Below are 27,699 nucleotides of genomic sequence, written 5' to 3' on the forward strand. Positions count from 1 at the left end.
GGCGGGGAGGTTGGGGGCGGAAGCGGGCGGCGGGGCCCAGCCCGGGCCCGGGCCGACATGGGCAAGAAGCACAAGAAGCACAAGTCCGATAAACACCTCTATGAGGGTGAGGAGGCGGGGGGTCCGCCAGGGAGAGGGGCCGGGGGCAAAGCGGGGGAGAAGGGGCCGGGGGCAAGAGAGGGATCGGGTGCCACCAGGGAGAGGGGCAAGGGAGGGGTGATAGGGGCCGGGTGCAAAGGGGGGAGGGGTAAGAGAGGGGTGATAGGGGTCGGGTGCAAAGTGGGGGGGGGGGAGAGGGGTGATAGGGGCCGGGTGCAAAGAAGGGGGGCGGGGAGGAGCCACCAGAGGGGGGAAGGGCCGGGTGCAGAGTGAGGGGGTGAGAGGGGCCGCGTGCAAATTGGGGGGGGGGAGCACCAGTGAGAGGGGCGAGAGGGGTTGAGGGCACTGGGAGGGGGGGCTAGCGCTTAGAACAGTGGTTGACACATAGCAAGCGCTTAACAGATACCAACGGTGTTATTAAGAGAGGGATGAGAAGGGACCAGTGAGGAGACTGGGCGAGGGACTGAGGGGAAGAGCGCTTAGAACAGTGCTTGGCTCACAGCGCTTAACTAATAGCATTGGTATTCAGAGAGGGGTGAGGGGGCTGGGAGAGGGGCTGAGCACTTAGAACAGTGTTTGACACATATCATCATCACGTTGGTATTTGTTAAGCGCTTACTATGTGCAGGGCACTGTTCTAAGCGCTGGGGTAGACACAGGGGAATCAGGTTGTCCCACGGGGGGCTCACAGTCTTCATCCCCACTTTACAGATGAGGTCACTGAGGCACAAACATAGTAAGCGCTTAACAGATACCAACATTGTTGTTATTAAGAGAGGGATGAGAAGGGACCAGTGAGGGGACTGGGTGAGGGGCTGTGGGGAAGAGCGCTTAGAAGAGTGCTTGGCATATAGCGCTTAACAAATACCAACAATGGTATTGAGAGGGGTGAGAGGGGCCGGGTGCAAGAGGGGTGAGGGGAATGGGAGAGGGGCTGAGCGCTTAGAATAGTGCTTGACACATAGTAAGCACTTAACAAATACCAACATTGTTATTATTGAGAGGGATAAGAGGGGACCAGTGAGGGGACTGGGTAAGGGAATGTGGGGAAGAGCGCTTAGAACAGTGCTTGGCACATAACGCTTAACAAATATCAATATTATTATTATTAAGAGAAGGGTGAGAGGGGACTCAGAGGGGCTGAAGGTGAGAGAGGGATGAGAAGGACCGGGTGCAATAAAAATAATGGTATTAAGCACTATGTGCCCAGCACTCTTCTAAGCACCGGGGTAGATACAAGGTAATCAGGTTGTCCCACGTGGGGCTCACAGTCTTAATCCCCATTTTACAGATGAGGGAACTGAGACCCAGAGAAGTGAAGTGACTTGCCCAAGGTCACACAGCAGACAAGTGGCAGAGCCAGGATTAGAACCCATGTCCTCTGACTCCCAAGCCCATGCTCTTCCCACTAAGCCACACTGTCCAAGAAGGGTGAGGGGACTGAGGGAAAGAGTGCTTAGAACAGTGCTTGGCACATAGTAAGCTCTTAACAAGCACCAACATTCTTATTATTAAGAGAGGGATGAGCGGGGCCGGGTGCAAGAGGGGTGAGGGGAAGAGAGAACTGTGAGAGGTGCTAAGGAGAAGAGCACTTAGAACAGTGCTTGACACATAGTAAGCGCTTAAATACCAATATTATTATTATTAAGAAAGAGATGAGAAGGGCCCGGTACAAGAGAGGATTATTGTCATTCCCAGTAAGGCCAAATGGAGCCCCCCCTCTCCAGCCCAGAGACATCCCATGGATTTGCACCTTGGGGCCAACTTTCTAAGTCCCCACTTATCGTCATCAGAGGCAGTTGGTCTAGCGAAGGGCACACGGGACAGGGAGGCAGGTGGCGAGTCCAGCTAAAAATAAAATAAAAATAAAAAATCAAGTCACTGCAACAAGCAAAAGTGATACAGAGCAGCATGGGTGAGGAGGGACGCAGCCTAGCCCGCTCAAAGCAAGCTCAACGGCATCGGGGAAAGCTGCGAGAGGGAGGTAGTCGTAGCCGGTGGCGGGTGTGGTGTTCCTTCACATCGGGCGGCAGGGATCCAATCAAGTGTGGCTGCAGGTTTCTTAACTGATGACTGGGTGTGGCCGAAGCATGATTTAGGAAAATAAGGTAAATGAATGCCAAATGGAGACTGAAAACAAAATGGAGTGAGGGCGGGTAAGAGTTGGTTTCCACACAGGAGACCACCTAGTCGGTGAGCCTGTCATGGGCAGGGATTGTCTCTATTCGTTGCCGAATCGTACTTCCCAAGCACTCAGTACAGTGCTCTGCACACAGTAAGCACTCAGTATATACGACTAAATGAATGAGTTCTCATCCCAACTCCGTTTTCCTGCCGTGTGACTTTGCACAAAGTCATTTCGCTGCTCTGGGCCTCAGTTTCCTCATCTGTGAAATGGGGATAAGACCCCCACTCCTCCTCTCTGACTATGAGTCCCATGTGGGACAGCGGCTATGCCCAGTCTGATCATTTGTAGCTTCCCTGGGCTTTAGCATAGAGCCGGGCACATAGCGCTCAGTCAGTGCTTTGCCCACAGTAAGCACTCAATAAATACGATAGAATGAAACCATCATCATCGGTCAGGTCATTAATTCCCAAGACATGGGGAAATGTCGATTTATTAATTCCAACAAACTAAGTAGAATGTGGACAGCAATCAAAATACTGCCCAGGGCAGGATTTTCAATTGCACCAAGTGACCCACGTTTAATAAAGTGCCAGGTTTAGATCTCTGTTTTCTCTCGCTTGGTTCTCGTTCTTCAGAGAGGCGGCGTGACCTAGTGGAAAGAAGGCAAGCCCGGGAGTCAGAGAAACTGGCTTCTAGTCCCGGCTTTGCCACTTGCCTGCCTTGTGACCGTGGGCATGTCGCCTGACTTCTCTGTGCTTCAGTTTCCTCATTAAATGGATTCGATGCCTGTTCTCCCTCCCCCGTAGACTGTGAGCACAGTGTGGGACGGGGAATAGCTTGTACCTACCCCAAAAGCTTAGTACCGAGCTCAGCTCCTCGACCTCTCGGCCGCCTCTGACACCTTGGACCACCCCCCTTTCTTGAAACATCATCCAACCTTGGCTTCGCTAACACTGCCCTGTCCTGGCTCTCCTCCTGTCTCTCTGGCCGCTCATTCTCAGTCCCTCTCACAGATTCCTCTGCTGCCCCCCATCTAACAGTGGGAGTTCCTCAAGGCTCCGTTCTAGGTCCCCTTCTAGTCTCCATCTGCACTTACTCCCTTGGAGAATGCATTCCCTTCCACAGCGTCAGTTACCCTCTCTACGTGGATGATTCCCAAATCTACCTCTCAAGCCTTTCCTCCTTTCCTCTATGTGGATGTCTCGCCGACTCCTCAGATTTACCATGCCCAAAACACAACTCATCCTCCCACACACACCCTGTCCTCCCCGTCTGTACCATCACTGTAGGCATTACCACTATCCTCCCTAACTCACAAGCTCATAACCCTGGCATTATTTTCGAATCTTCCCGTCCATTAATAATAGCAATAATAATGGTATTTGTTAAGCGCTTACTATTTGGACTTGGATAGGAAACAGGATGCGGTCTAATAATTTGCCTAATATTTTCTCCTACCAATCTTTTCCAGTCTTACTTTCATCTAGGGAAGCAGCGTGGCTCAGTGGAAAGAGCCCGGCCTTGGGAGTTGGGGTCATGGGTTCGAATCCTGGCTCTGCCACTTATCAGCTTTGTGACTGTGGGCAAGTCATTTAACTTCTCTGTGCCTCAGTTACCTCATCTGTATAATGAGGATTAAGACTGTGAGCTTCACATGGGACAATGTGATTACCCTGTATCTACCCAGCACTTAGAACAGTTATATGCACATAGTAAGCACTCAACAAATAGCAACATTATTATTATTATTATTTGCTAAGCACTGTTTTAAGTGCTAGGGTAGATACAGAGTAATCAGGTTGTCCTACATGGGGCTCACACTTTTAATTCCTATTTTACAGATGGGGCACAGAGGCACAGAGAAGTTAAGTGACTTGCCTAAGGTCACACAACAGACAAATGGCGGAGCAGGATTAGAACCCATGTCCTCTGACTCCCAAGCCCATGCTCTTTCCACTAAGCCACATTGCTTCTCTATTCAATCCACATAGCGAATCTGTCACCGAATCTTTTTTTATGGCATCTTACTTCATGCTTCTTTATCAACTCTATCTTCCCGACATCTAAGAAATATACCCTTTCCTTTCCATCCAAACTGCTACTATACTGATGTAAGCATTTATCCCGTCCCTCCTTTCTGACCTCCCTGGCTGTCCCCACTCCGGTCCATACTTCACTCTGCTGCCTGGATTATTTTTCCAGAAAAAAGTTCAGTCCACATCTCTATACTCCTCAAGAATCTCCAGGGGTTTCCCATCCACCTGAGCATTAAACTCCTTACCTTTGGCATTAGAGCACTCACTCAGCTCTCCCCCAACTTCCTAACCTCATTGATTTCCCATTACAGTCCAGGCCGCACGCCTTGCTCCTCTAAAGTCAACTCGTACCTCGATCTCGTCTGTTTCGCTGCTGAGCCCTTGCCCGCATCCTGCCTCTGGCCTGGAACTCCCTCCCCTCCACCCCCTTATATGAAAGACCACCACTCTCCCCACCCTCAAAGACTTCACTAAAATCCCATCTCCTCCAAGAGGCCTTCCCCGATTAAGCCCTCTTTTCGCATACTCCCTCTCCATTTGGCGTCGCCCGTGCAATTGGATCTTTACCCATTAAATACTCCACCCATAGATCCACAGCACTTACGTACACATATCGATGTCTGACTCCTGCTTAGACCCTAAGCTCCTTATGGGCAGGGAACGTGTCTTCCAACTCTGTTGTATTGTACTCTTTCAAGTGCTTAGTACAGTGCTATACGTGCAGTAAATGTTCAATAAATGCCATCAATCGCCACTTAAATACTTCAATAATTATTCTTTTTGTTTTAAGATTATGTGGAAAAGCCTTTGAAACTGGTACTGAAAGTCGGAGGAAATGAAGTCACAGAACTCTCCACGGGCAGCTCGGGACATGATTCCAGCCTTTTTGATGACAGATCCGAATATGACAAACATAAAGACAGGAAGAGGAAAAAGCGAAAGAAAGGAGAAAAGCAGGTTCCAGGAGAAGAAAAGGAGAAGAAAAGGCGAAGAGTAAAGGTAGAGACTTTTGCAGTTTTTGCCGCTGAGAACTGGTCATTAAAACGTTGACAGAATTCAGAACTTACCAGAGATTCAAGTCTCTGGTGCCTGTTCACTGTATTCACCGGTTTATCCCGATATTCCAAATGTTCTCATCCGAGGAGATTATGGAGAGGTTTCAAAGCTAGGGAATCCAACACGTGGTTCATTTCGGGCAAAATGACTTCGTAGTCGAGGCTTATCAGTTTGGCGGGTGCTTCTTTTGTTTATTTTCTTATGGTATTTGTTAAACACTTACTATGTGCCAGTCCCTGTAGTAAATGCTGGGGTGGGTACAGGCCAATCAGGCTGGACACAGTCCCTGTCCCACATGGTCTTAATCCTTATTTATCAGATGAGGTAACTGAGCCCCAGAGAAGTTAAGTGACTTGCCCAAGATCACACAGCAGACAGGTGGTGGAGCTGAGACTAGAACCCACTGACTCCCAGGCCCGTGCTCTACTAGGCCACGTTACTTCTTGTCTTGCGTGTCTTTGGTTAAAAAGTTGCTGCCCCTGCTACAAACTTAGCTGGGTCATCCCCAGATTGCCTGGTGCTCTTTGGGTCTATTTTTCCACTGAAAATTATAGGATCTAATCAGTAAAGCCAACTCTTTTGGTGGGGGGGGAATGGAGGCGGGGGGCGGGGAGGGGAAAATAAACCTTGATGTTGGAGAATGCTCTGTTGAGAAATAGTGCGAGTGCATTGTTCCAGCTCCTGGGATCTCTCTTTTTGTATACTATGATCTTGTGTTTTTGAAGGAGAATTTAAAAGGTATAGTGAGAACAGCCATGCAAATCAATCAGTCATATTTTCTGAGTGCTTACTGGGTGCGGAGCATTGTACTAAGCACTTGGGAGAGTACAATATAGCCGAGTTGGTAGACACGTTTCCTGCGAGCTTGCAGTCTAGAGGGAAACGCTCATATCCCTTTGAAGGAGACAGAATGACCTGAAAGGTGACTCTTGATTGAATGAGGGGAATTATTTAGGGAAATATTAGAAATGAGACATGTTGTATTAAAAGATCCCAAATCAAAAGTTGTAATACAACCATTGTTTCTCCTGGTGGAATCTCTTTAGCTGAAAATGAGTTGTCCCCAAGTTCTGCCAACTCTGTTGCATAGTATTTTTCCAAGTTCTAAGTGCGGCGTTCTGCACAAAGAAAGCATTCAAGAAATACCATTGATTGATACTGAAAATTAGCCTACAGGAAGAGTCCTCTTAATTGGATGCTTTTCTGAGGAAGCTAACTTCCTGCATCCTTTAGGTTATCCTTGAGCACACTACAAAGCAACAATAGACCTGTAGGGAGTTTTTATTGTTCATATACCAGCTTTATTTAAGGCAGCGTCCCATAATCCCCCTTCGGTTTTTAGCAAGGTGGGCAGCAGGGGGTGTTTATATTTTTTGCGATAACTGAGCTTTTTCCTAACTCTGGCAAACACATACTCTCCTACAAAATAATTCTTTGCCAGATTTATAATAACTTCTGATTTTTGTCTTGGTATTTTCCCCCAACTAGCCCTTTTATAATTTTTTTTCATCCTCTCTTCTTATTGCCCTTTCTTCTCTCCTGTTTCTTCCCATTTCCAGTAAATTGTCTTTATAAATGAGTCTCCCTGGAACAGCTTTAAATTGGGTATTCTTTTGTCTTTATTGAGTTTTGCCCAGTCATACTGCTGGTGCTTTTATTCGTATTTTCTTGCTGATCTGCCTGTGCCCCTTAAAAAGTATTTGTTAGCTCTTGCCAGTTACGGTCCATTAAGTGGAGTCAGCTCCTAAAGGGCAGGGATCTTGTCTACCATGTCTTTTATAATCTCCCAGGCACTTAGTACAGTATTCTGCTTACAATGAGTGCTCAGTAAATACTGTTGAAGAATTTATTAATAGTTAAAACTCATTCTGTTAAAAGAGAAATCCCAAATAGTGAAGGATGAAAGAAGAAGAGAAAGAATGAGCTGTGATTTTAATGGGTTTATTCCTAGATTATTATTATTATTGTATTTGTTAAGCGCTTTTATGTGCCAAGCCCTGTTCTAAGCACTGGGGTAGGTACAGGATAATCAGGTTGTCCCACGTGGGGCTCATGGTCTTAACCCCCATTTTACAGATGAGGTAACTGAGGTCCAGAGAAGTTAAGTGGCTTACCCGGGGTCACACAGCAGACAAGTGGCCGAGCCAGGATTAGAACCCACGTCCTCTGACTCTCAAGTCCGTGCTCCTTCCACTAAGCCACGCCGCTTCCCTAGATGAAAGTAAGACTGGAAAAGATTGGTAGGAGAAAATATTAGGCAAATCATTAGACCGCATCCTATTTCCTATCCAAGTCTTTATCTGTTACTTATATTCTTGGGAACATTTTTTATTTATTTTAAACCTTGCACATGCTTACCCTGGAAATGACGGATGGGCTATTGTGCTTGAGAGACCGAGATAAACTACACCCACATTACCATTCTGGGTTTTAAACAAATATTTACTCTGTTCAGCTGGGCCAAAAGCAATTGAAATCATTGCCTGTTGTGGTAGAACATGTGATGCGGACTAGAGAAAAGCCATTAATCCAGGCTGATTCCCTACTAAATAATCGAGAAGGAGACATTGGATTTTATCATATCTGCCCTAGGTAAAGGGCTTATATACAACACTGACCCCTCCAGTGGCAGCCTCCTATCCCCTCGATTTCTAGGTGTCCTTCCGGGCTCTCTACTCGTAGCAGTTCAGCGTAAACTCACTCTTTCGATGTATTTTGTCACTTTGTGGGCTCAGAAAGGGGACTGATCAGTAGTTTTTATTGAGGGCCTACTCTGGGCCCAAGACCTGGGTTCTAGTCCCTGCTCTGCCAATCAGGCAGTAGAGCAGACTGTGGGAAAGAGCCCTGTACGAAGAGCACTGCCCCTTGTCTGTCGGGTGACTTTGGGCAAGTCACTTAACCACTCTGCATCTCAGTTTCATCATCCGACAAAGGAGGGTGGAAGCCCAGCGTTGCTTCCCTCTTAGACTGAAAGCCAGATCATTATAATGGAGGGGCGGGGAGGTCGAAAAAGAAGTTAAACATCTGACACAGCTAGTATAAGCAATAGGTACGGGAGGCAATAAGGATGAAGTATTGTCGGGCCGAGAGAGCAGAATTAAAGCAGGTAAGGATGAAAATCAGAGGGATGCGGTCAACCTGATGTCCGGATTTCCACCAGAGGCGTTTCGCGGATCAAGCTCAGGAGCAGAGGAAGCAGACTGTGAAAGTGACCCAGAGTCGAGAGTTAGTGGTACGAGATCGGAGGAGGAGCAGGGGAGCGAAGGAGTTGGGTTCAGTGGAGAGGGCAGTGCCGACGATGTCGATTTGTGCACTGAGAAGATAGTTTGACTAAGGAGACCTAGTGGGGCATGTTGGCTTTAGAAAATTGGAGGGAGTCAAAGATTGGGGAACAGGACAGTTGTGTGGGAGAGGAGGTTGTGATAGGATACTGGAATTTCAGAGTTGGTGAGGGTAGAGCTTTACGATAACTAGACGTGATGAGATCGAGTGTATGTCCATGGTAGCGAGTGGGTGAGTTGTCTTGGAGTTGGGTAGTGAGAGGAAATGGACAGTGGAAGGGTCATCAGGGACATCCACATGGATATTGAAATCCCTGGAGGATCATTGCAGGGATGGAAAAAGAGAAGGAATGTGAGAATGGGATCAGGATAGTTCCGGGAGTAGGAGAGGCCGTGTGGCTCAGTGGAAAGAACATGGGCTTGTGGGTCAGAGGAGGTGGGTTCTAATCCTGGCTCCACCACATGTCTGCTGTATGATCTTGGGCAAGCCACTTAACTTCTCTGGGCCTCAGTTACCTCATCTGTAAATTGGGGGTGAAGACTGTGAGCCCCACATGGGACAACCTGATCGCCTTGTATCTACCCCAGCGCTTAGAAGAGTGCTTGGCATATAGTAAGCGCTTACCAGATACTATAACTATTATTGTTTTTATTTGGGAAAATGTTAATAATTGGACTGAAGGCATTTGCTTTGTATGATCTGCCATTTCGCTGGACAGAGCCAAAAAGCTCAGGAGAGCAGTGCTTCTTTGCTGACGTCAGTCATGCGAGAGCTTGAAAAGTTTTAGGGCGAATGTTTTGAAGGTCCAAACTGGACCTAGAAAATACAAATCTGATAAATTCATTCTTCCAGAAGTCAGGCATTAGTTTTTCTGGGAAATGAGCCATTGTTTAAACTAGACTGTAAACCCTTTAAGGATCCTGTGTACCAACTCTATTGCGTTGTACTCTCCCCAGCGCTTAGTACAGTGCTCCGCACAGAGTAAACACTCAGTAAATACCATTGACTGACTGAAGACAAGTCGTCTGCCCCTTTCCGTAATTTGATGTCAATTTTAAGGCTCATCCGAAGCAGCTTCCATTATTTTCTATTTTTCCAGTAGATGGCAACAGAATACATGAAGATACCGGGTTTTATAGAGCTCGGTTTCCTTTTAGCAGTCACTTTTTCTCTCCCTCAGAGATTTGAAAATAATGGGAATCACATGCGCGCGGCCCAACAGCTTCTTCGGAAAGATCCCTAAATGGGTCCGATTTTATTTTCCCTCTTAGGAGGATAAAAGGAAGCGAGACCGGGACCGGGCCGAGGGCGAGGCAGAAAAAGAACTCCAGAGTCAGACTCCTCCCCTGAGACTGGAAGTGCCCCCGGAGAAACCGCTAGCGAGTTCGTTAGCCAAGCAAGAAGGTGGGAACAACCAAGAATTCACTTGTCCTGCATGAAAGCCCTGAAGAAGCGGAAATGACCTCCGAGTTTGGGCTTGGGAAAAGGGCTCGGGCTCAGATGCTCCGTCGGGGCCTCTGGTTTTCTTAATACCAAACAGCGTTTCCCTCTTCCCCTCACATTTCACATTAAGCCCCTTGAAGTTAGCCGGAATAATGAAATGCCGTCTCCAAACCAAGACCGCAGTGCTGGCGAGCGAGTGCCTAGTTGGAGAGGCCCTGCTCTGGCGGGGCCCGAAACGCAAGGTTTAAAAGATAAACCACCTCCTAAAAGCAGTTAGATTCATTTCCGTCAAGTTTTCCCTCCTTAAAACTCTTTTCCTCTGTGCCCTAGAAGTGGAACAAACCCCTCTTCAGGAAGCTCTGAACCAACTGATGAGGCAACTGCAGAGGTAAATGGGTTGTTGTTGTTGTTTTTGAACATTTTATCCCCCTGGGAAACTGAAAATTGATAACCTTGGCTAAGGCGTCAGGCGTAGGAGCCACTTTTTGCCGTTCTTTTCCCCCCACTTAACGGCATTGTGTGGCCTACCTCCAATTCCTTGGGTTTGAAAGTGGAGGATAAATATTTGGTCTGGCAGGAGAAGTACTACAAGAGGCCTTAGCGTTACAGATGGCAGGGTCGGGTTGATTGGGATCGGCCCTCTGTCCGTCGGCTGGTTTTTCTCTGAAATTAATCTACCATATTTTCCGACGATAAGGTGAAAACCAGGAATGGTTCGTGCTCTCTTTCACTGAGGAGAAGGCTTCCTCGAGCACGACTTTCACTCCCTAGGGCAATTTGGTCCTTGCCGAATATTTACTGGTGATTTGTTCACATGTGAAAGTGTTTACAGTCCATCATTCTCCCAGATTTGAACTTCCTAGAAAACGTTGACTTGTGAATTGACTAAAAATTCCACAGCCCGGCCCTTCAACCCATACTCTTTTAAATGCATTTCTCATGCGTGGGAGAGATCATTTGACCTCTTTGAAAAGACTCGAGCAAGTGATTTGTAGAAGCAGTGTGGAATACTGGAAAGAGGAGCATAGGCCGGGGAGTCAGAACAGCTGATTTCTAATCCTGGCTCCAACACTTTTCTGTCGGGTGACTTTGGGCAAGTCCCTTAACTTCTCTGTGCCTCAATTACCTCATCTGTAAAAGGGGGATAAAATATTACTCCCTCCTTCTTAGACTGTAAACCCTTTGTGGGACAAGGACTGTGGCCAACCCGAGAACCTTGTATCTGCCCCAGTGCGTAGTGCAGAGCTCGGTACATAGTAAGTGCGTGCCAAATACAAAAAAAAAAAAAAGACTTCCTTTCTCCAATTCTTAATTCCAGCCCATTGCTACCCACCACTTCCCTGAAGGAGTGTCATCCTCGATTAGGAATTTACAGACACAGAAATACTTGGATTTGGTAGTAACCTATGAGGCGGATTCTCAAAGCTTACTTGCGGTATATTTTCCAAGGTTTTCTGGCCTGCTCCTCAGTGTACTCTATAAACTCATATTCAGGACAAAGCACCTGGAACTGTGGTTAACGTGTATTTATTCCACCATATTAATCAGTGCAAATATTTGCCAGCTTGGCTCCTCTTTCGGAAAGTGCTTCGGTGGTGAAATGCATCGGGTAGTCCTGACTACTTTCTTGGCAGGGCTCACTCCTCAATTGAAGGGAATGGGCCAGTGGCCATTTGCTAGGCGGTCTTAATGGTCGAACTGGTGACAGCTGTAAGAAAGATAAATCTCGGTGTCCTTAGTTCACAGTCGGAGAGTGAGGCAGAGGTGGGTTGGTCAGACACAGTGGATTGTTGTTGTAGGACAGAAAGAAAGGCACTAGACCTTTATTACCTCCTTCCCTATTTTGAATCACGGGCACATCTGAGTCAATCTTGAGTGTCCCCTTATGTTTTCAAAAAGTTTTTAATATTTGAGGTAAAGCACGCGTTGTAAACTTTGACTATTTCCCCGAAGATAGGGATTTCCCAGCCCCATAAATTCCATCCTCCAGCATTAAACGAAAGGCTTTGTTGTTGCAATAATGCAGTTTGGGTCACCGCCGGGGGAGGGTTCTCCTCTCCCATTTCACCTCCTGGACCGTAGGCTTTTTGCTGTAGAAATGAAACCTAAGAATGCCTCTTTCATATCTTCACAGAAAAGACCCAAGTGCTTTCTTTTCATTTCCTGTGACTGATTTTATTGCTCCTGGCTACTCCATGATCATTAAACATCCAATGGATTTTAGTACCATGAAAGAGAAGATCAAGAATAATGGTTACCAGTCCATTGAAGAGCTAAAGGTGTTTATAATTTATTCTTTTTTTTTTTTGAGCTGGAGAAGGAAGTTAAACTCTGACACAAAACAAGATTATGACATCTTTATCCAATAGAGTTCAATATTTAGATTCTAAAAACACTAAGATTTGGTAAAAAAAAAAAAAATCTGCATGTCTGGCATTCTGAATATTTCCTAGTGACCTTTTATTGGGCAAAGAAGAAAGGTTTTATTTTTTTTTTCCAGAATTTTTGTCTCTGTTTTCTTGGAAAAAGGCTCTATGAACTCTGTGATAGAAAACCAGATGAGACCCATCGTCTGCTCTCTTGGGTTTGTTTGGGGTTTCTTGCGGGGGTTTTTTGTTTTCCTGTTTTATTTCAATAATCGTTGTAAAACTTTATAAGTAAAAAAGATGTAGTTACCCAACCTTTGAAATTAGACAGGGATGTGAGACTTTTAACTGCCAAGCCACACTAATAAAATAGAAGTTCAAAAGACTGTTCGTTTAATTAGAACCAGGAAAGAGTTCTCCCTTTCTGCCCAGCCTACCTGCAGAAAGGTAAGCCTGGCTGCAAAGTTAAGATGAAAACAATTGGTCTTATCAGGAGTGCTACTGAAAGTGCAATTCTTTTTTTTTTTTAAATGATATTCATTTAGCACTTACTATGGTCCAGGCCTGGTACTAAGCGCTGGGGTAGATTCAAGAGAGAGAATGAAAAGAGAGAGTTGGACAGACTCCATGTCTCACAGTCTTATTCCCCATTTTACAGTTAAGGTAACAGGCACGGAGAAGTTACGTGACTTGCCCAAGGCCACACGGCAGGCAAGTGGCAGAGCCCGAAGCAGAACCCAGGTCCTCTGACACCGAGGCCTCTGCTCTTTCCACTGGGCCGTGCTGCTTCTCATTTGCCTTCTGAATTCGGAAAGCCAATTCACTTGCCTTCTGAATTTCATTTTGGATATCTGGCCACCTCTGGATTTCAAAAATATTAACACAAATCCCAAGCATTGAGATGAGTGCTCACATCTAAACCATTTTCCTAGTTGAAATCATCTTACCTTTGTATGAACAGCTACCTGGTTAAACTTGTCTTCATCCCCAGCAGCTCACAGAATGTACACTGAAATGAGAAAATATGTGCTTTCCTTAGAGAATAAGATTCATAAACTGTAAGTTTTTAGAGGGCAGGGACGACCTCTTTTTCACGTCCTTCTAGCTTCCAGTGAGTTAGCGGGCAATTTGGAGGTCACTGCGATGAAACTTTACCTTATCTTCCCTTCTTTAATGCAGTGGGGGAGTCTGGCCTGAAAATTAAGCGTATTGTCAGTTATGGCAGAAAACCACAATCCTGTATAATTTAGTACAGGAAGAAGGAAAGTGTTTCTCATCAGCTGCTGCATATGAGTCAGACAGATCCAAGGAATCACTCTTCCGATTGGCAGTAGGTGCCAACTTTTCATTTGGAACGAGGAGGTGGGGATTTGAAGGAGGATAAAGAGGTGAAGGAACAGGCTTCAAAGAGCTAACGGGCCAGAAAGCCCGTATTGGGGGTCTTCGGGACTTGTCATAGACCGTGGGTGAAGAAGTCCAGGAGTCCAGCTCAAAAGCTATCAGGGTGGAGGCGGAGGAGGGGAGCAGGGGGCAGCCTCTTTGGAGTAAAGTGGGCACCTATTCTTCCGGCTCATTTTTTGCTGTCCACCCGGGACACAGAATCAAGCTTTAAGTTTTCAGTGAAGTGGTGTCATTCCAAAAGTCAATTTTTATTCCTGCGTTGCCTACTGCAGTTCATCGCACACCTAAAAGGCTGAGAGGTGTTGAGCCCCCAGGAGAGCTTAGCTTTCTGCTTCTCTTGGGCTGATAAAGTAGTGCCCCATTCTCCGAAGGCCTCGGGAAGTTTCCAGACGCCTTCTCCTTCCACCCCATCCCTGTTTATGGATCTCCCGAGGACTCGGTAGTCGGTGACTCTCTCCACGAGCCTTGACCTGGTGCAGTTCAGGTGACCGCACGTTTCTAGGGCACCTGCAGCATCCTCACTGGGGATTGCCAGTGGAACTGTCGACCGTGTCCATCCCCTCTCGTAAGAATTCTGGGAACCCATTACTGGGGCGGGGCTAGCGCACCCTAGCCTCTGTGTTATATCTGGCCTTAAAATGAAAAGAGAGCTCGTTTTTCTTATTTTCAAATCGATCAACCCTTCTGAGCTATTAGCTGCTAACTTGCCATCAAGGAAGGAGTTTCAGTGGGGGCTTGAAGTCAATCCAGTTCACATTCACAAAGGGTGAGGTTTGTGTAATGCAACAAAAATGCTCTGTGTTCTCCTGGGCCTTTGCACACACTGGAAACTAAATGAGAAAGATGGCTTAGATCATCTGGCTGCTCCTATTACATGTCTAATTCTTTGTGGTTTTATGGTTTACTTCCCATTAGCAAGTTCTCTGTGACACTGTGCCAGCGAGATTTCCTTTCCATAGTTTCCCAGTCTCGATAGAAGCCCAGTAAAAGAATATTTAAAATGCCGTCACTACGTTTTCCAGGTTGTCGCACAAAGAATTATCGTGCTTTGGGGACAGAGTTGCTGCTCACAACTCACTGCTGTCCCGTTTTCATTTCCTCTAAACTTTTTATCTCAGCCACTAGGCAGAAAGCCCCCCCAGATCTTTCATCGACGCCTAAAAAATAATTGTTAGAAGGGGCATTTGTGCTATACTCCTTTATAGCTTTTTCGCAAACTAAAAAATTACCATGGGGGTCGCGGGGGAGGGGCATGTGTGTGTCAGAAGCTCGAATATCTGAAGTGCATTTTTGAAATTTTGATTCCAAGACCGCAACTTCGATCTGCAGCTAGCATTTGGGGAGTTTAAGGAAAGGGTTTTTTTTAGTGTGTTCAACTCTTTTCAGCTGGGAATCCTGGAACATCTCTAAAACCCGGGTTTTAGGCTTTGGTCGATCAGTAGATGGCACTCTCCTTCAGCTTAGCGGCCACGCAGGCGGCGGTGAGATTGTAGCATGGATGTGAGTGTCACATTGAGAATGAGTTGCCCATCGTGCCCGTGAAAAAGAGTAATGCACCTTAATTCGCCATTGTCATTCAGGGTGAGCAGTGGCTGTGGGGAAAAATACGTTCTACTGCCTGCAAGTCGGTGCGCTTGAGTTGTTTCCGCAGTAGTGGTGAGGATTGGCGCCTAACCATTCACACCCACTTGTGCTTGGCACCCGTGTGCCCAGTTGAATGCATTGTAGGGAGAAAAGGTGCAGTCTGAGACTCACTGTGAAGCAGGCAGACACCATTTGGCCCTCATCCGTTCGGTCAGCCATCTCTGCTTAAGGTACTCAGGGTGGCTTAGCGACAGGGGAGGTTCTTCCACCTCCTCGCCAAAGCAAGAAACAAAAAACGCCAGCAAAAAGCATCCGACTCGATAGACCAGAGAGACCTGCAAACTAGCCAGAGCGTAGGTTACGTGGTGAAGCTGTGGAAGGCATTCATTTTTTTTTCCCCTGTGAAGAGAAAAAATCTCCAGAAGCAAAATGTGTTCTGAGATAAAGGAGGAATTTGAGGTAGCCGTCTAGTTTAAATAGCTAAAATATGTATGAAAATTTTCTCCTCTCAATCTCGTCTCTGCAGGATAACTTCAAACTAATGTGTAGCAATGCCATGATCTACAACAAACCAGAGACCATTTATTATAAAGCTGCCAAGAAGCTGCTGCAGTCGGGAATGAAAATTCTGAGCCAGGTAGGAGAAAATCTTCACAGAGGCAGTGAAAGAATAAATGTGTCTGTATCCTTTTAAAAGTCAGAACAGAGCATCTGGCAACTGAATTGTTTTTTCCTCCTTTCCTCTTTGCTGGGGCTTCAGAAACGAAGCCCTTTATAATGAGGTAAATTCGATTTAGTGCTGGATCCATTTTAAAGTCGAAAAATTTTGAAGGGAAAGATGTGTGTGTTTTTAAAGAGAGAGATGCAGATGCCGAGGGTTGAAAGTTTGGAGTTGATGGTCGATGAAGTGAAATATTGAAAGTCATGACTTCTTTTTGGACCCTTGACTGCATTCTTAGTTTTTGTCAACTTGCCTCTTCTATTTACTGGAGGCGGAGGCGGACTTTGGATTTCCACAAAGAATTGACCTTGTAATTTATCAGACCATTGGGCTGTGACCACCGTTTGCCCTTACGATAGAGAGAAATCTGTTGGAATCCCAAGGTGTGTTGCACTTGTGATTTTTCCAGTTTCAGTGAGTTCCATGGAGGCCATCTGAATTTCCCTTTATTTAGAGAAATGCTCAAGTTATCCGGCATAATAAAATGCTCGTGTCTCCAAATGCCACTTGGAAAAACTTGGGAACCTGATAAAAATGGAAAAGAAAAACACCGGCCTCGGGATTGTTGTTGGGCTATTTAATACTTGAACAGAATTGTCCCCCACCCTTCCCCAAAGTTGCTGGGAACTTGTCCGATAAATATTATCCTTGTCTTGGAACGGTTTGGTGAGGAAGAGGGATTGAGAAATATTTATTCTAGTCCTTGCAGGAAAACTCATAAAATTTAGTTCAGATAGTTGCCAGATTAGGGGAGAGTAGAACGTATATCCATTAGGGAAGCAATGATTTTTTATTTTGAAGTAGAAAACAGCCTCATATGATGATAAGACTCTGATGTGCCTTTTAATGGCAATTTATCTTCACTTCATTCTTGGGTAGGATATTATTTGAGTTGTTTTTCTGTTTTAAAGAAATTTCCCAACATGTAGTTTTAGATGAATTCCCAGTCCAAAAATCAAGATTGAAAAAAAAAAACTCCATTCCCCTCTCTCCTCCTTTTCCAGGGCCTAATTTCATTTTGCTTCTTGGTCTGTTTTTCCCTGCCAAGGAGCCCATCCCTCTCCTCATTGCACCCGGGATGTACCGGCACACAAACATAGACACCACTAATTCTTTTTAGAGAGCTCTTTGGCAGTTGGTGGGGAATTCAAGTTATTGCATTGGTGTCTGTCAGCACCCATGTCCAGGGTTTGCCTGCCTTATTTCCCCCTTTTTTCTTAAAGAAGTAGATGACGCCTGAATTCTTCTTGGTAAACAACTAATAGGAACACTGAAATAAATCGTTGCTTTTGCACTGCTGAGACTGAGCCTATTTACTTAGAGTTCACTGGAAAAATGTATTGACTACCCCTGGGTGAAGAGAGAAGTGGAAACATTGGATTAAACAGCAGCGAATTTTATAATGAATAGGGTATGCTACCCAGAAGAAAAGTAAATGACATTTAAAAAGAGGCCTCTAAACTTCATTATCTCTCTTGCTCCTCAAATGCGATTGAAAAACCACACTCGGCTTGCTGAAGTTTCAAAGTAGTCCCAAATTGCAGACTTAAAGAATGGTTGTGGAGTGAGTGAATTGATCCTGCACTGAGTCATTCGGGAGTCAAGGTTTTGACCCTAGCCACTATAGCGTAAACACTCTCAGCAGCGTCGCCTTCCAACAGAAGGACACCTCAGTATTTCTCAGGGAAGCAGAAGCACAGCTTCTCAAAACAGAACCAGAGTCACTTTGGAAAATAAAAATTAATGGTGGCGCTTTAATACCCATTCCAGCATGGCTTAGAGGTTAGAGCACGGGCCTGGGAGTCAGAAGGATCTGGGGGCTAATCCCGGCTCCATCTCTCGTCTGCTGTATAACCTTGGACAAGTCACTTCACTTCTATGGGCTTCAGTTACCTCATCTGTGAAATGGGGATTAAGACTGGGAGCCCCATGTGGGGCAGGGATATATCCAACCCGATTACCTTGGATTTACCCTAGCAGGTAGAACGGTGCCTGGCACATAGTAAATGCTTAACAAATACCATTAAAGAAAAGGAAGTATCCCATCCAAACCAGAGCCACTAACTAGGCCTTGCACGCTCATCCCAAAAGAGAATGCAGAACTTCTGGAATTTCCAGAGTCTCTTAGATCCCAGTAAAACACGTTATACCTGGACATTTTTTATGCAGTTTGGCCGTAGCTATGGAAAATATGGAAAAACCTAAAACACTGTGGAATTGCAGCTGGTGGCATAGTGTGCTGCAGAACACATTTGGGGTTTTTATTTCCTCCTCTTTCCTTTTTACTTGATTCTTTTTGTGACACAGATGCTCTGAGGAAATGATAATGTATCTAGATTTGGGGGAGACGCTAAAGCCTGAATGTGACCCTCTCTCTATCCCTCAACAAAATTCAGTTTCGGGACTTCATTTTCGATCTGTATTCTCTCCCCCCGTGCACCCCCCTTCCCCCCACCAGTTGATGAATATGTTTTTTTTTCTCACAGGAAAGAATCCAGAGCCTGAAACAAAGTATAGATTTCATGGCTGACTTGCAGAAGACCCGAAAGCAGAAAGGTAAACTGGAAACACAACAGAGTGGAGAGGACAACGGCTATCACCTGAAAGATAAAGATGAATTAATGGAAACCGATGTCCAAGTCTTCAGAAATCCCAATAAGGAAAGCAAAAAGTAAAGTATCTTTGAAATACCGATTGGAAGGGAACACCCACTTTTAAACCACTGAAGGGAAATGACACTGGCTGGATTGATTATGTTGACAGGATCCACAGTACAGAAAATCCCTCTTTTGGTCTTGGGATTCTACTCTCTCTCCCCCTGCAAATTTCTGCCTATAGTGTGGCTCGAGTCCACTGAAGAAACGAAAAGCAGCATGGCCTAGTGGATAGAGCATGGACCTGGGAGTCAAAGAAACTGGGTTCTAATCCTAGCTCTGCCACTTGCCTGCTGTGTGACTTGAGCAAGTCACTTCACTTCTCTAGGCCTTAGTTCCCTCATCTGTAAAATGGGGATTGAGACCGCGAGCCCCACGTGGGACATGGACTGTATCCAGCCTGATTAGCTTGCATCTACCCCAGCGCTTAGTTCAGTGCCTGGCACATAATAAGAGCTTAGCAAATACTGTAAAAATTTTTTAAAAAGGTTTTAAGTGGGCTTTCTTACCAAGGCAGTTAGGAGACAGAGAAATTGCAAATAATTTGTGGGGCATTGTAGTGGTTCTCATCATAAAGATCTACCGTTTTGTAAGATAATATAGTATTAAGTAGCATTTGATGTCTGTACTGTAAGTAGATTTCAATCAATCAGTTGTATGTATTGAGAGCTTACAGTGTGCAGAGCACTGTACTAAGCACTTGGGAAAGTACAATATAACAGAGTTGGTAGAAACGTTCCCTGCCCACAACAAGCTTCAAGCCTAGAAGGGGAGGCAGACGCTATTCATATAAAGAAATAAATGATGGATATGTACATAAGTGTCGTGAGGCTGAGGGAGGAGAGAATTAAGGAAGCAAATCCAACTGCAAGGGCGATGCAGAAGGGAGTGAGAAACGAGACAGTGAGGCTTTATCCTGGGAAGGCCTCTTGGAGGGGCTGTGCTTTTAATGAGCCTTTGAAGGTAGGGAGAGGGATTTCTGAAACAGAGTGTGGTCTGTGTAAATGTGAGCCATCAGAGTTGTAGCAAAAGGGCAAGCAAGCTGTTTGGGCACTTCCCAAACAGATGGGGGGCCATCTAAATATCAGCGAGTGCCATCCTCCTCCCAGACACCTGCCAATTAGGGTGCCATTCCTGGGAAAGTGAGTGTGTCACAAAGATGAAACCACACTGATTTGGGATTTCCATAATTCACTTGACTTTCCACAGGAATAAGATTTCCAAGATGGATGAAGGCCTATCTCTGGCCCACCCCAAACTCCAACTTAGTGAGCTCCCAGCCACCTCACGTGTCGGTTTGGCCCGTGATGCCCTGGCTACCCGGGAAACATTTTATCATGAACGAAGGAACGAAATTGGGCATTTGGGTATTCTTGCAGCTAAATGCGTCTTGAATTGCTCTGGCCCTTTATGTAATCACAGAGGAAAGAATTTTTCGTCGGAGATCAATTCGAGCTAGTGGCAGTTAGGACAGATTCCTCCCCAGTGGCTGTCCCTAGAGATGGAATTCAGTTGAATTTGTGTTTGATTCTTGCTCTGACTCTGTTTGGCAGTAACATATACCTGTTTGCAGGCGAGATAAAGATGGATTTGAGGATAAATTCAAAAGCGGTCATTTAGAAAGGGAGCGGGAGCAAATTGACCGCATCGTAAGAGAATCAGGAGGAAAGTTGACCCGGAGGCTAATAAATAGTCAGGTAAGCCATTCTGTTGGTTCCAACTTCATTTTTTGAATGGTCATTGATTCACAGCTTCCTCTGTTGTATCCCTTTAAATTTCATTCACACTCTTGGGGTTTCTTGACAAAATGCCAAAAAAAAAAAGGGTTCTAAAGTTCAGTTGTTTATCTTATTGTGAAAAAGCTTTTTAATCTACCATGTTTGTGTACGTTTTTACATTAAGGTGCTTTGAAATTAGGAAATGAGTAAACTGTTTGACTACAACTTTTGGATGAGTGAACATTTTTATTTTGCCCGTTCCTTGTTTTAGGTCACGGGTTTGTTTGATCCCCAAGTGGTTCAAAAGCCAAAACAAATACTGAAGCCAAGGGTTCTTCATTATTACATCATTAATGGAGGCCCCCTTTTGTTCTTAAAGGGCTTGACCCAAAGCCAGATGCAAGTGGTGCTCAAATTTTAATTGGCAGTTATGATAGTTGACTATATTGCATAGTCTTCCATTTATTTTTATTTTAGAAAGCAACCTCTGGAGTGAATTACCTCATATTTTTGAAATCTCCAGAAAGAGAGAGTGTGTGTGTGTGTGTATGTACACATTTATAAAAGCAATCCATCATTTCATTTTAGTGTGAATTTGAAAGAAGAAAGCCAGATGGGACCACAACACTAGGACTTCTAAACCCTGTTGACCCTATTGCAGGAGGTATGTCGGTGAATCACCATGCAAATGCATTTCCAAACACATATCAGGTTAGAAGCCAATCAGACTCTTAAATGAATTTGTGTTCAGTACCACTATTGAAGTAAATTATGTGTCATTTCCAAGGTGGAAGGTGAAGTGCATTCTCTGCTATGCCATGGTTTTTGTCAGTCTAGGAGGTCAGTATTAGGGTAGACAGAATATCTAATTGTTTTCCTCAATATCTTTGTAAGTGAGGGTGATCATTTGAATGGGTCAAGGACATGGTGACGATGGATAGCTGAGGAGGAGTACCCAAAGCGGGGATAGGAAAGAATCTGCGTACCTTAAAAGAGCTAAGTCCCTTGCCTTTTCAGAACCATCCCCCGCCCCCCCATTAAATGCTTGGCAGCCCTAATTTAATATAAGTGATGCTGCCCAATAGCCAGTAACTAAAGCACTGGAGTTCATTTGAATAGTGACATGGCCAAGAGAAAAATTGAATAATAATAAGAGTAGTAATTATTAAACACTTTGCCTCTGCTAAGAACTGGAATACATACAAGGGAATTAGAACAGAGGTAGTCCCTGTCCCACACGGGGCTCCCCGTTTAAGAGCGAGGGAGAATAGGTGTTTTATCCCATTGTCCGTAAGTACAGCCTATGGTAAGCTTTTTCAGTTACCTCTTTATCTGCCCATATGGTCGTAGAGTGATTTCAGGGCGTTTTGTTAAGGAACGCTTCAAAAACGGTAAAGTTTCTACCTGTTGGGGGAAATTGTAGTCCAGAGATTCCAGTCGTGTCCCTCAGGGCTGTTAAAGCATAAAGATGTACTTACCGACAGAGGTCTGGCCTTCAACCAGCTCCTTGCTTCATTCTGGTTTTCATTATAGAGCCAGGCTACTGTCCTGTTAAATTGGGAATGACAGCAGGACGTCTTCAGTCGGGAGTTAATACGCTGCAGGGGTTTAAAGAAGACAAGAGGAACAAAGTTACTCCAGGTAAGTGTGGGAGGGCAGGACTTGGGATGGGGGCGGTATCAGGGGAGGGAGCCTGCATGGCATGGCCCCAAACCTCCCCCTCCCCAAGCATTGCACTTTGGCCGCTGCTGTCCTTCCGGAGTCCTCATCGGGAGAGATGGGGCCCTCTAGAACCCTTCGTGGCCCCTTTGTGAGTCCTGGTCTGCCAAATGGGGGAGACGGGGAGGAGTTGCACAATGAAGGTTCCTACCCCTTACCCGCCCCTCCTCCCCACTTCTTCCCTGGGAGTCCCCACGCCCTCCTTAGGGCCGCTCCAGCCAGAAAAATTAGTTCCCTTTTCACATTCCTGGGTGTTCTATGCCTCGACTGACTTGATAGAATGGCTGTTCCTCTTTTCAGCCAAACATCTTGTTCTTCCCAAAATAAAGGGAGACTTCACCGCGCCCCCCCCCCCCCCCCCCCCCCCCCCCCCCCCCCCCCCGTACACACACACACCCCCACCAGCCACAAGTTTAATATCAACTTGTGGAATGGTTTTTGAGGGAGTGGGAAACCTATTATGTATAAATTGCAAAAGGACTTCAGAAATGTATGTTAAAAACAATAGCCTTGACATTTGTTTAGATCCTTCGGTCACCTCCGTGGTCTTCGTCCCTCCGGTAACTCACACCCCACTGAGTTTGGTCAGCACCTAGGGGTGGGGTTGGAAGAGGCAGGGGTGGTCCCAAGGAGGTTTTGATGGTTAACGGGGCAGGCGTAGGCTCAGCCTTCATGCTTAGGCACTTATTGTAGTGCTTTGCGCACAGTAAGCACTCAAAAAATAGGATTGAATGAGTGAATGAAGGCTGGAGCCTGGATGCCGGTTTCTGCCAAGGCTGGTTGTGAAAAGTTGCTCCTATAGATCTGCGAGATCAAAATCTTGGTTATTTCTCTACTGGTCAACAGTGCTCTACTTGAATTATGGACCTTTCAGTTCTTACGCACCCAGTTACGATTCCACATTCGCAAACATCAGCAAGGATGATTCTGACTTAATCTACTCAACTTATGGGGAGGAGTCTAATCTTCCTGCTGGTTTTAGGTGAGTCGCCCATTAAAATTAGATTCTGAAATGAATAATAGCGTCGTCATCATAATGGCATAGTGTCTACCGACTCTGTTACGTTGTACCCTACCGAACGTTCAGTATAGTGCCCTGCCACGGTAAGTGCTCAATCACTGTGCTTGACAATTTGGACAGCAGCCATCAATTGGTCCAAAACACTGAATATGTTCTGTAGCATTTCTTGATGCTGACACTGACAGCATCTGAAGTTTTCTCAAAGATCGGCTGTATTTTCACATAAGCCCCTTTCAATATCTTGTTTCCTGAAATGTTTAGTTGCTGGCCAGTCTGCCCTGAATCTACCTTTTCTTATCGTTTCAAGAGGTTTGATCGTAAACTGCGCCGTGTTTCTGAATAGGTTTAACGTGGCCCGCATCCCAACTGCATTGGGTAGGCTAGGGTGGAGGCGACCCAGAGCTAAAGAGTGGAATTTTGGATGTCTCCCTGCCTGTCTCTTCAGGCCCAGCAGTGCTCCTGGCGTAATTTGAATAGCACAGTATGCTTCATTCAGTAGCAGATACACCCAAAAGACTTTAGCCTTGAACAACTAGCAAGAGCTGCTGGGGATGCTTCTATCCCAGCTCTCAGAACAGTGCTTGGCATAAAGTTAAGTGCTTAACAAGTACCATGATAAAAATAATTACTGTTACTATTATTACTGTGCTTCTCCTCAGTACTGAGTACATTGGTACCATTGGGCCCCCGTGGTCAGCGAGAGGAGCACCGTGCATTTAAGTGTTCCTTGCATTTTTTTTAATGGTATTTGTTAAGCACTTACTGTGTGCCAGACACAGTATGAAAAACGGGGCTAGATCGCACAAGCTAATCGGGTTGGACACAGTCCATGTCCCACATTGGGCTTACAGTCGTGATCCACATTTTACAGATGGGGTAATGAGGCACAGAGAAATTAAATGACGTGCTCTTGCTTCTCATGCTGCTTCACACTGCATTTAATGGGTTGGAAAGCAGGGTGGCCTAGTGGAAAGACCTTGGGCCTGGGAGGCAGGGGACTAGGGGTCCAGTCGCGGCTCGGCCACTGGTCTGCTGTGTGACTTTAGGCAAGTCCCTTACCGTCTCTGTGCCTCAGTTTCCTCATCTGTAAAACAGGAATTCAGTCGTACACCCGCCTACCGTGTGCCCAATAGGGGCAGGGACTGTGTCCTACCTGATTGTCTCGGATCCACCCCGGCACTCAAAACAGCGCTTGACTCCTAAACACTTAAGTACTATCGTTATTATTATCATTCCAGTGAGAGTAATTGTTTTGCAACTCTTCTCCTTGCAGCATTCATGAGTTTCTGGCCACGTCCCAGGATTACCCGTACATCATGGCCGATAGCTTACTAGATGCTTTGACCAAAGGAGGACATTCTCGGACCCTGCGAGAGATGGAAAGGGTAAGAACGGAGATGCAGAAAGCGGGCGGGCGCCGGAGCCCCTGGTTCCAGACTCAGTCATTTGCTGGGTGGCAGGAAGCGACGGGCCGAAGCAGGGTCAGTAGGGAACTCCCTTGGCCTGAAGAGACGGAGGGCCCAACCCGGGACAGGGTGGAGGACACGGGCCGGGGACAATGGGAGGAAGCTGCCACGATCTGTCGGGCAGGGACCTTGAAGAACCTTCAGCTGATGCCAGTTTTTCTAACGTGGCGGCATCCGATTGCCAGATGGAGGCGGAACCCCCACCCCGAATCAGGGAGGGAGCGAGGGAGAGGACCCTGCCCCCGGCTGCTCCTGCGAGGTCCGGGCATGGTCATCGCTGGGTGGGGAGGCCCCAAAGAGCCACAGCTGGGCGTTGCAGGCAAAAGAACCTCTTTTTCACAAGACGAGTAATGACTCAAGCAGTGGCAAGGGAGGGAGGCCCCCCTGGGGGGTGTGAGCACGGTTTTCACAGTACGTACGTCACTTTGTATGTCTCCCCCCCTCCCCGCCCCACCTAACAGCCGGCCACCGAAGACGAAGGCCAGAATGGGACGGTAGATACAACTAAAGACCTGGAGGTATCCTTATTTGCTTTTCCAAGATTTCCCCGGGTGTTTACCCATCTCTTGAAAGGCTCAGCCCTGAGATTTGTAAACCTCGATGCCTGAGAGCAGGCCTATTTTCCCATGCCCTTGGCTTTTGCTTCAGGTTCCCGAAACAGATGTAGCCAGTCGCCCGGACTCCAGCAGCAAGGACAGACTTACGGCCCTGAAAGCGGTAACGAACTTTGGAGCCCAGATTGAGGTGTTCGACTCCGCAGGTGAGTGCCTCCTCCTCTATGGCGGCAGAAGGGAATAAGAGCTCATGCGGCCAGGACCCCAGTCAGGGAGACACCTGAGGTTCCTACACCCCACAACCGACCCGGCGGAGAAACGGTCTGGACCGGTGGCAGTGGGTTGTGGGGGTGCGGAGGGACGGCCCCCGCGTAATGAGAATGTTTCTGTTACCCTCTCTCCCCAACTCCGGAGATGGTGGGCTGAGTTACCTGTCGGCGAGGCTGCATTAGACCGTGGCACCATTTCTCCCAACGGGTCTTTTTTCACTGTACAGAGGCGGAAATCTTCCAGAGGAAACTCGACGAAACCACCAGGTTGCTCCAAGAGCTCCAAGAGGCTCAGAACGAGCGGCTGAGCACCAGGCCTCCGCCGAACATGATCTGCCTGCTGGGACCCTCCTATAGAGAGATGCACCTGGGTATGTAGTGCGCTGTCAGGGTGGGCCTCTCCCAAAGAAGTTTGTTAAATACACTCGAAATGCCCAGGCGGGATTTCCCCCTGCAAGCCGTAACGAAGCAGAACTGGGATGGGGTTGTGTGCAGTAAGGAATAAATCACCTCCGGGCTGCGGTGAACTCTTAATTTTGTGTCACAGGACACCCCGGTGCCTTTGGCAGTTTTGCAGACCGGCCCTCAAGGGCTTTGTGGCTCTGGTTAAAACGGGTCCTCTTTTCTTCCCAGCTGAACGAGTGACCAATAATCTAAAAGAGCTTGCGCAACAAGTGACCCCCGGCGATATCGTCAGCATGCACGGAATCCGAAAAGCCATGGGCATCTCCATTCCTTCCCAGGTCACAGACACCAGCCTGGTGGATTTGACAGAAGGTAACTGTCGCTGCTCTCAGAGCTGAGATGGAGGGGAGAGAGGCCCTCTGAGGGCCAACTTTCCAACTCGAGGGATGATGAGAGAGGGTGGAGCCGGATTTGTTTGGGGGTTCGCTGGGAACTGTGAGGTCAGAAGTTCCTGTGCTTATGCACCCTGAGCGTAACTGATGTTTAAATGTCACGGAGGTAGCATGCTAATGACGCTTAAAGGGCCAGCCTTCTTTCAATTTAAAGTGGCTGGTTTGTCTGCCCGGTCATGGAAAGAAGCTCATACTCAGGGGCTAAAAAAAAAAAAAAAAAAAATTGGATCTGACACTCTGCCCAAGGAGAAATTTAATATTGCTCTCCTCTTTCTGATCTGCTTGGGCCGGGAGAACAGGAGGCAAAATCTTAGCCTATAGGAAAGAGGCAATGCAACCAGTGGAAATTTTGCAGCTCAATCATTTGTGAAAAAAATGAACTGCAAAGAGAAAGCTGATGGAGTCCACCCCCTCCCGGCCAAGGATCCAAAACAAAGGCCTCCCCACGACCCTGACTTGACCTGGTACACGAAGGGGTTTCATATCTGAGAAATCATTTTGGGGGGCGAGAGGGTCTCTAAAGGTCTCCATAGACCTCCCGAACCCATTAGGTGTCGGGAGGCTACTGTGGCGAGAGTTTCCCGTGGAGTTGGCCTCACTCTGAATGGTGGACATTGGTGGAAGCCAAAAGATTTAAGCAATAAATTTGATCTTAGTTCATGTACAGCAGAGCATCTGAAGTTTTCAACATTTGAGACTTTGACTAGACAGAGTTGGTGGAACAGAGTTAAAGTTCATTGTCTAATCTTCTGTGGCCATTCTCATTTCCTTTTCATCAGAGGAAACGATCCCCTACTTCTGTTGGTACAGATAGTGTGTCACCGCAGGTATAAATGCCAGGCATCAGATTTTAAGTTAGTGGCGTATTCATTATCATAACAAAATCTGGTCTGTAAATAGAAACCGACTCAGTAGCAGAGTTGCAAAGAGTGAGCACAGGGATAGTTCCTTCTTGATAATCAAGTCTCTCCACTTCCCTTTAGAACAGGAAGAAATATGACCTGAAAAAGAGGGGGACGGGCAGGATGCGAATTGTGTATTTTTCTTGCAGATTTTGAAGAACCTAAGAAGATCGACACCACCTTCAGCAGCGACAGTGTGGCTGATGGAATTAGAAGCTAAACTTGGTCCCAGTGTAAACACGTGTATATAGTTTTTATCCGGGTGTGTGAAATGTGTATAGTATGTGATGTTTGGGACAGGTTATTTCCAGTGTTCCGCATTTTAAATGAATAATGAATTACCGTAGCAATTTGTCATTTTTAAAAAATTTAAATATACTTCTCTAGTTCAAGTTGTGTCAGTGAGTGGTGTTTATTGAGCAC

General features: G+C 46.3%; 1 protein-coding gene across 2 annotated transcripts; it reads left to right on the forward strand.

Moving 5' to 3' along the window:
- On the forward strand, positions 1 to 27,672 carry BRD7 (bromodomain containing 7). Of its 2 annotated transcripts, XM_029075542.1 has the most exons (17): positions 1 to 106; positions 5,054 to 5,262; positions 9,873 to 10,005; positions 10,375 to 10,432; positions 12,179 to 12,323; positions 15,922 to 16,032; positions 18,603 to 18,787; positions 20,344 to 20,467; positions 21,077 to 21,152; positions 22,022 to 22,129; positions 23,054 to 23,189; positions 24,502 to 24,613; positions 25,156 to 25,212; positions 25,343 to 25,454; positions 25,745 to 25,888; positions 26,151 to 26,294; positions 27,426 to 27,672. In XM_029075542.1, the coding sequence occupies exons 1-17, from the start codon at positions 58 to 60 to the stop codon at positions 27,494 to 27,496; spliced, it is 1,974 nt and encodes a 657-aa protein (XP_028931375.1). In that variant the 5' UTR covers positions 1 to 57; the 3' UTR covers positions 27,497 to 27,672. The 2 variants fall into 2 exon arrangements, with proteins under 2 accessions (XP_028931375.1, XP_028931376.1); XM_029075543.2 differs by lacking the exon at positions 25,156 to 25,212.
- The last annotated feature ends 27 nt before the right edge of the window (positions 27,673 to 27,699 follow it).

This window comes from Ornithorhynchus anatinus, chromosome 11 (genome assembly GCF_004115215.2).
Source record: "Ornithorhynchus anatinus isolate Pmale09 chromosome 11, mOrnAna1.pri.v4, whole genome shotgun sequence".
In the NCBI taxonomy this organism is placed as follows: domain Eukaryota; kingdom Metazoa; phylum Chordata; class Mammalia; order Monotremata; family Ornithorhynchidae; genus Ornithorhynchus; species Ornithorhynchus anatinus.

Excerpts from the sequence above, each read along its gene's own strand:
- BRD7 (XM_029075542.1), top strand. The coding sequence starts at position 58 with ATGGGCAAGAAGCACAAGAAGCACAAGTCCGATAAACACCTCTATGAG. Across the intron at positions 24,614-25,155 it reads CCCTGCGAGAGATGGAAAGG|CCGGCCACCGAAGACGAAGG; the intron begins GTAAGAACGGAG and ends CCCACCTAACAG. Across the intron at positions 25,889-26,150 it reads CTATAGAGAGATGCACCTGG|CTGAACGAGTGACCAATAAT; the intron begins GTATGTAGTGCG and ends TTTTCTTCCCAG.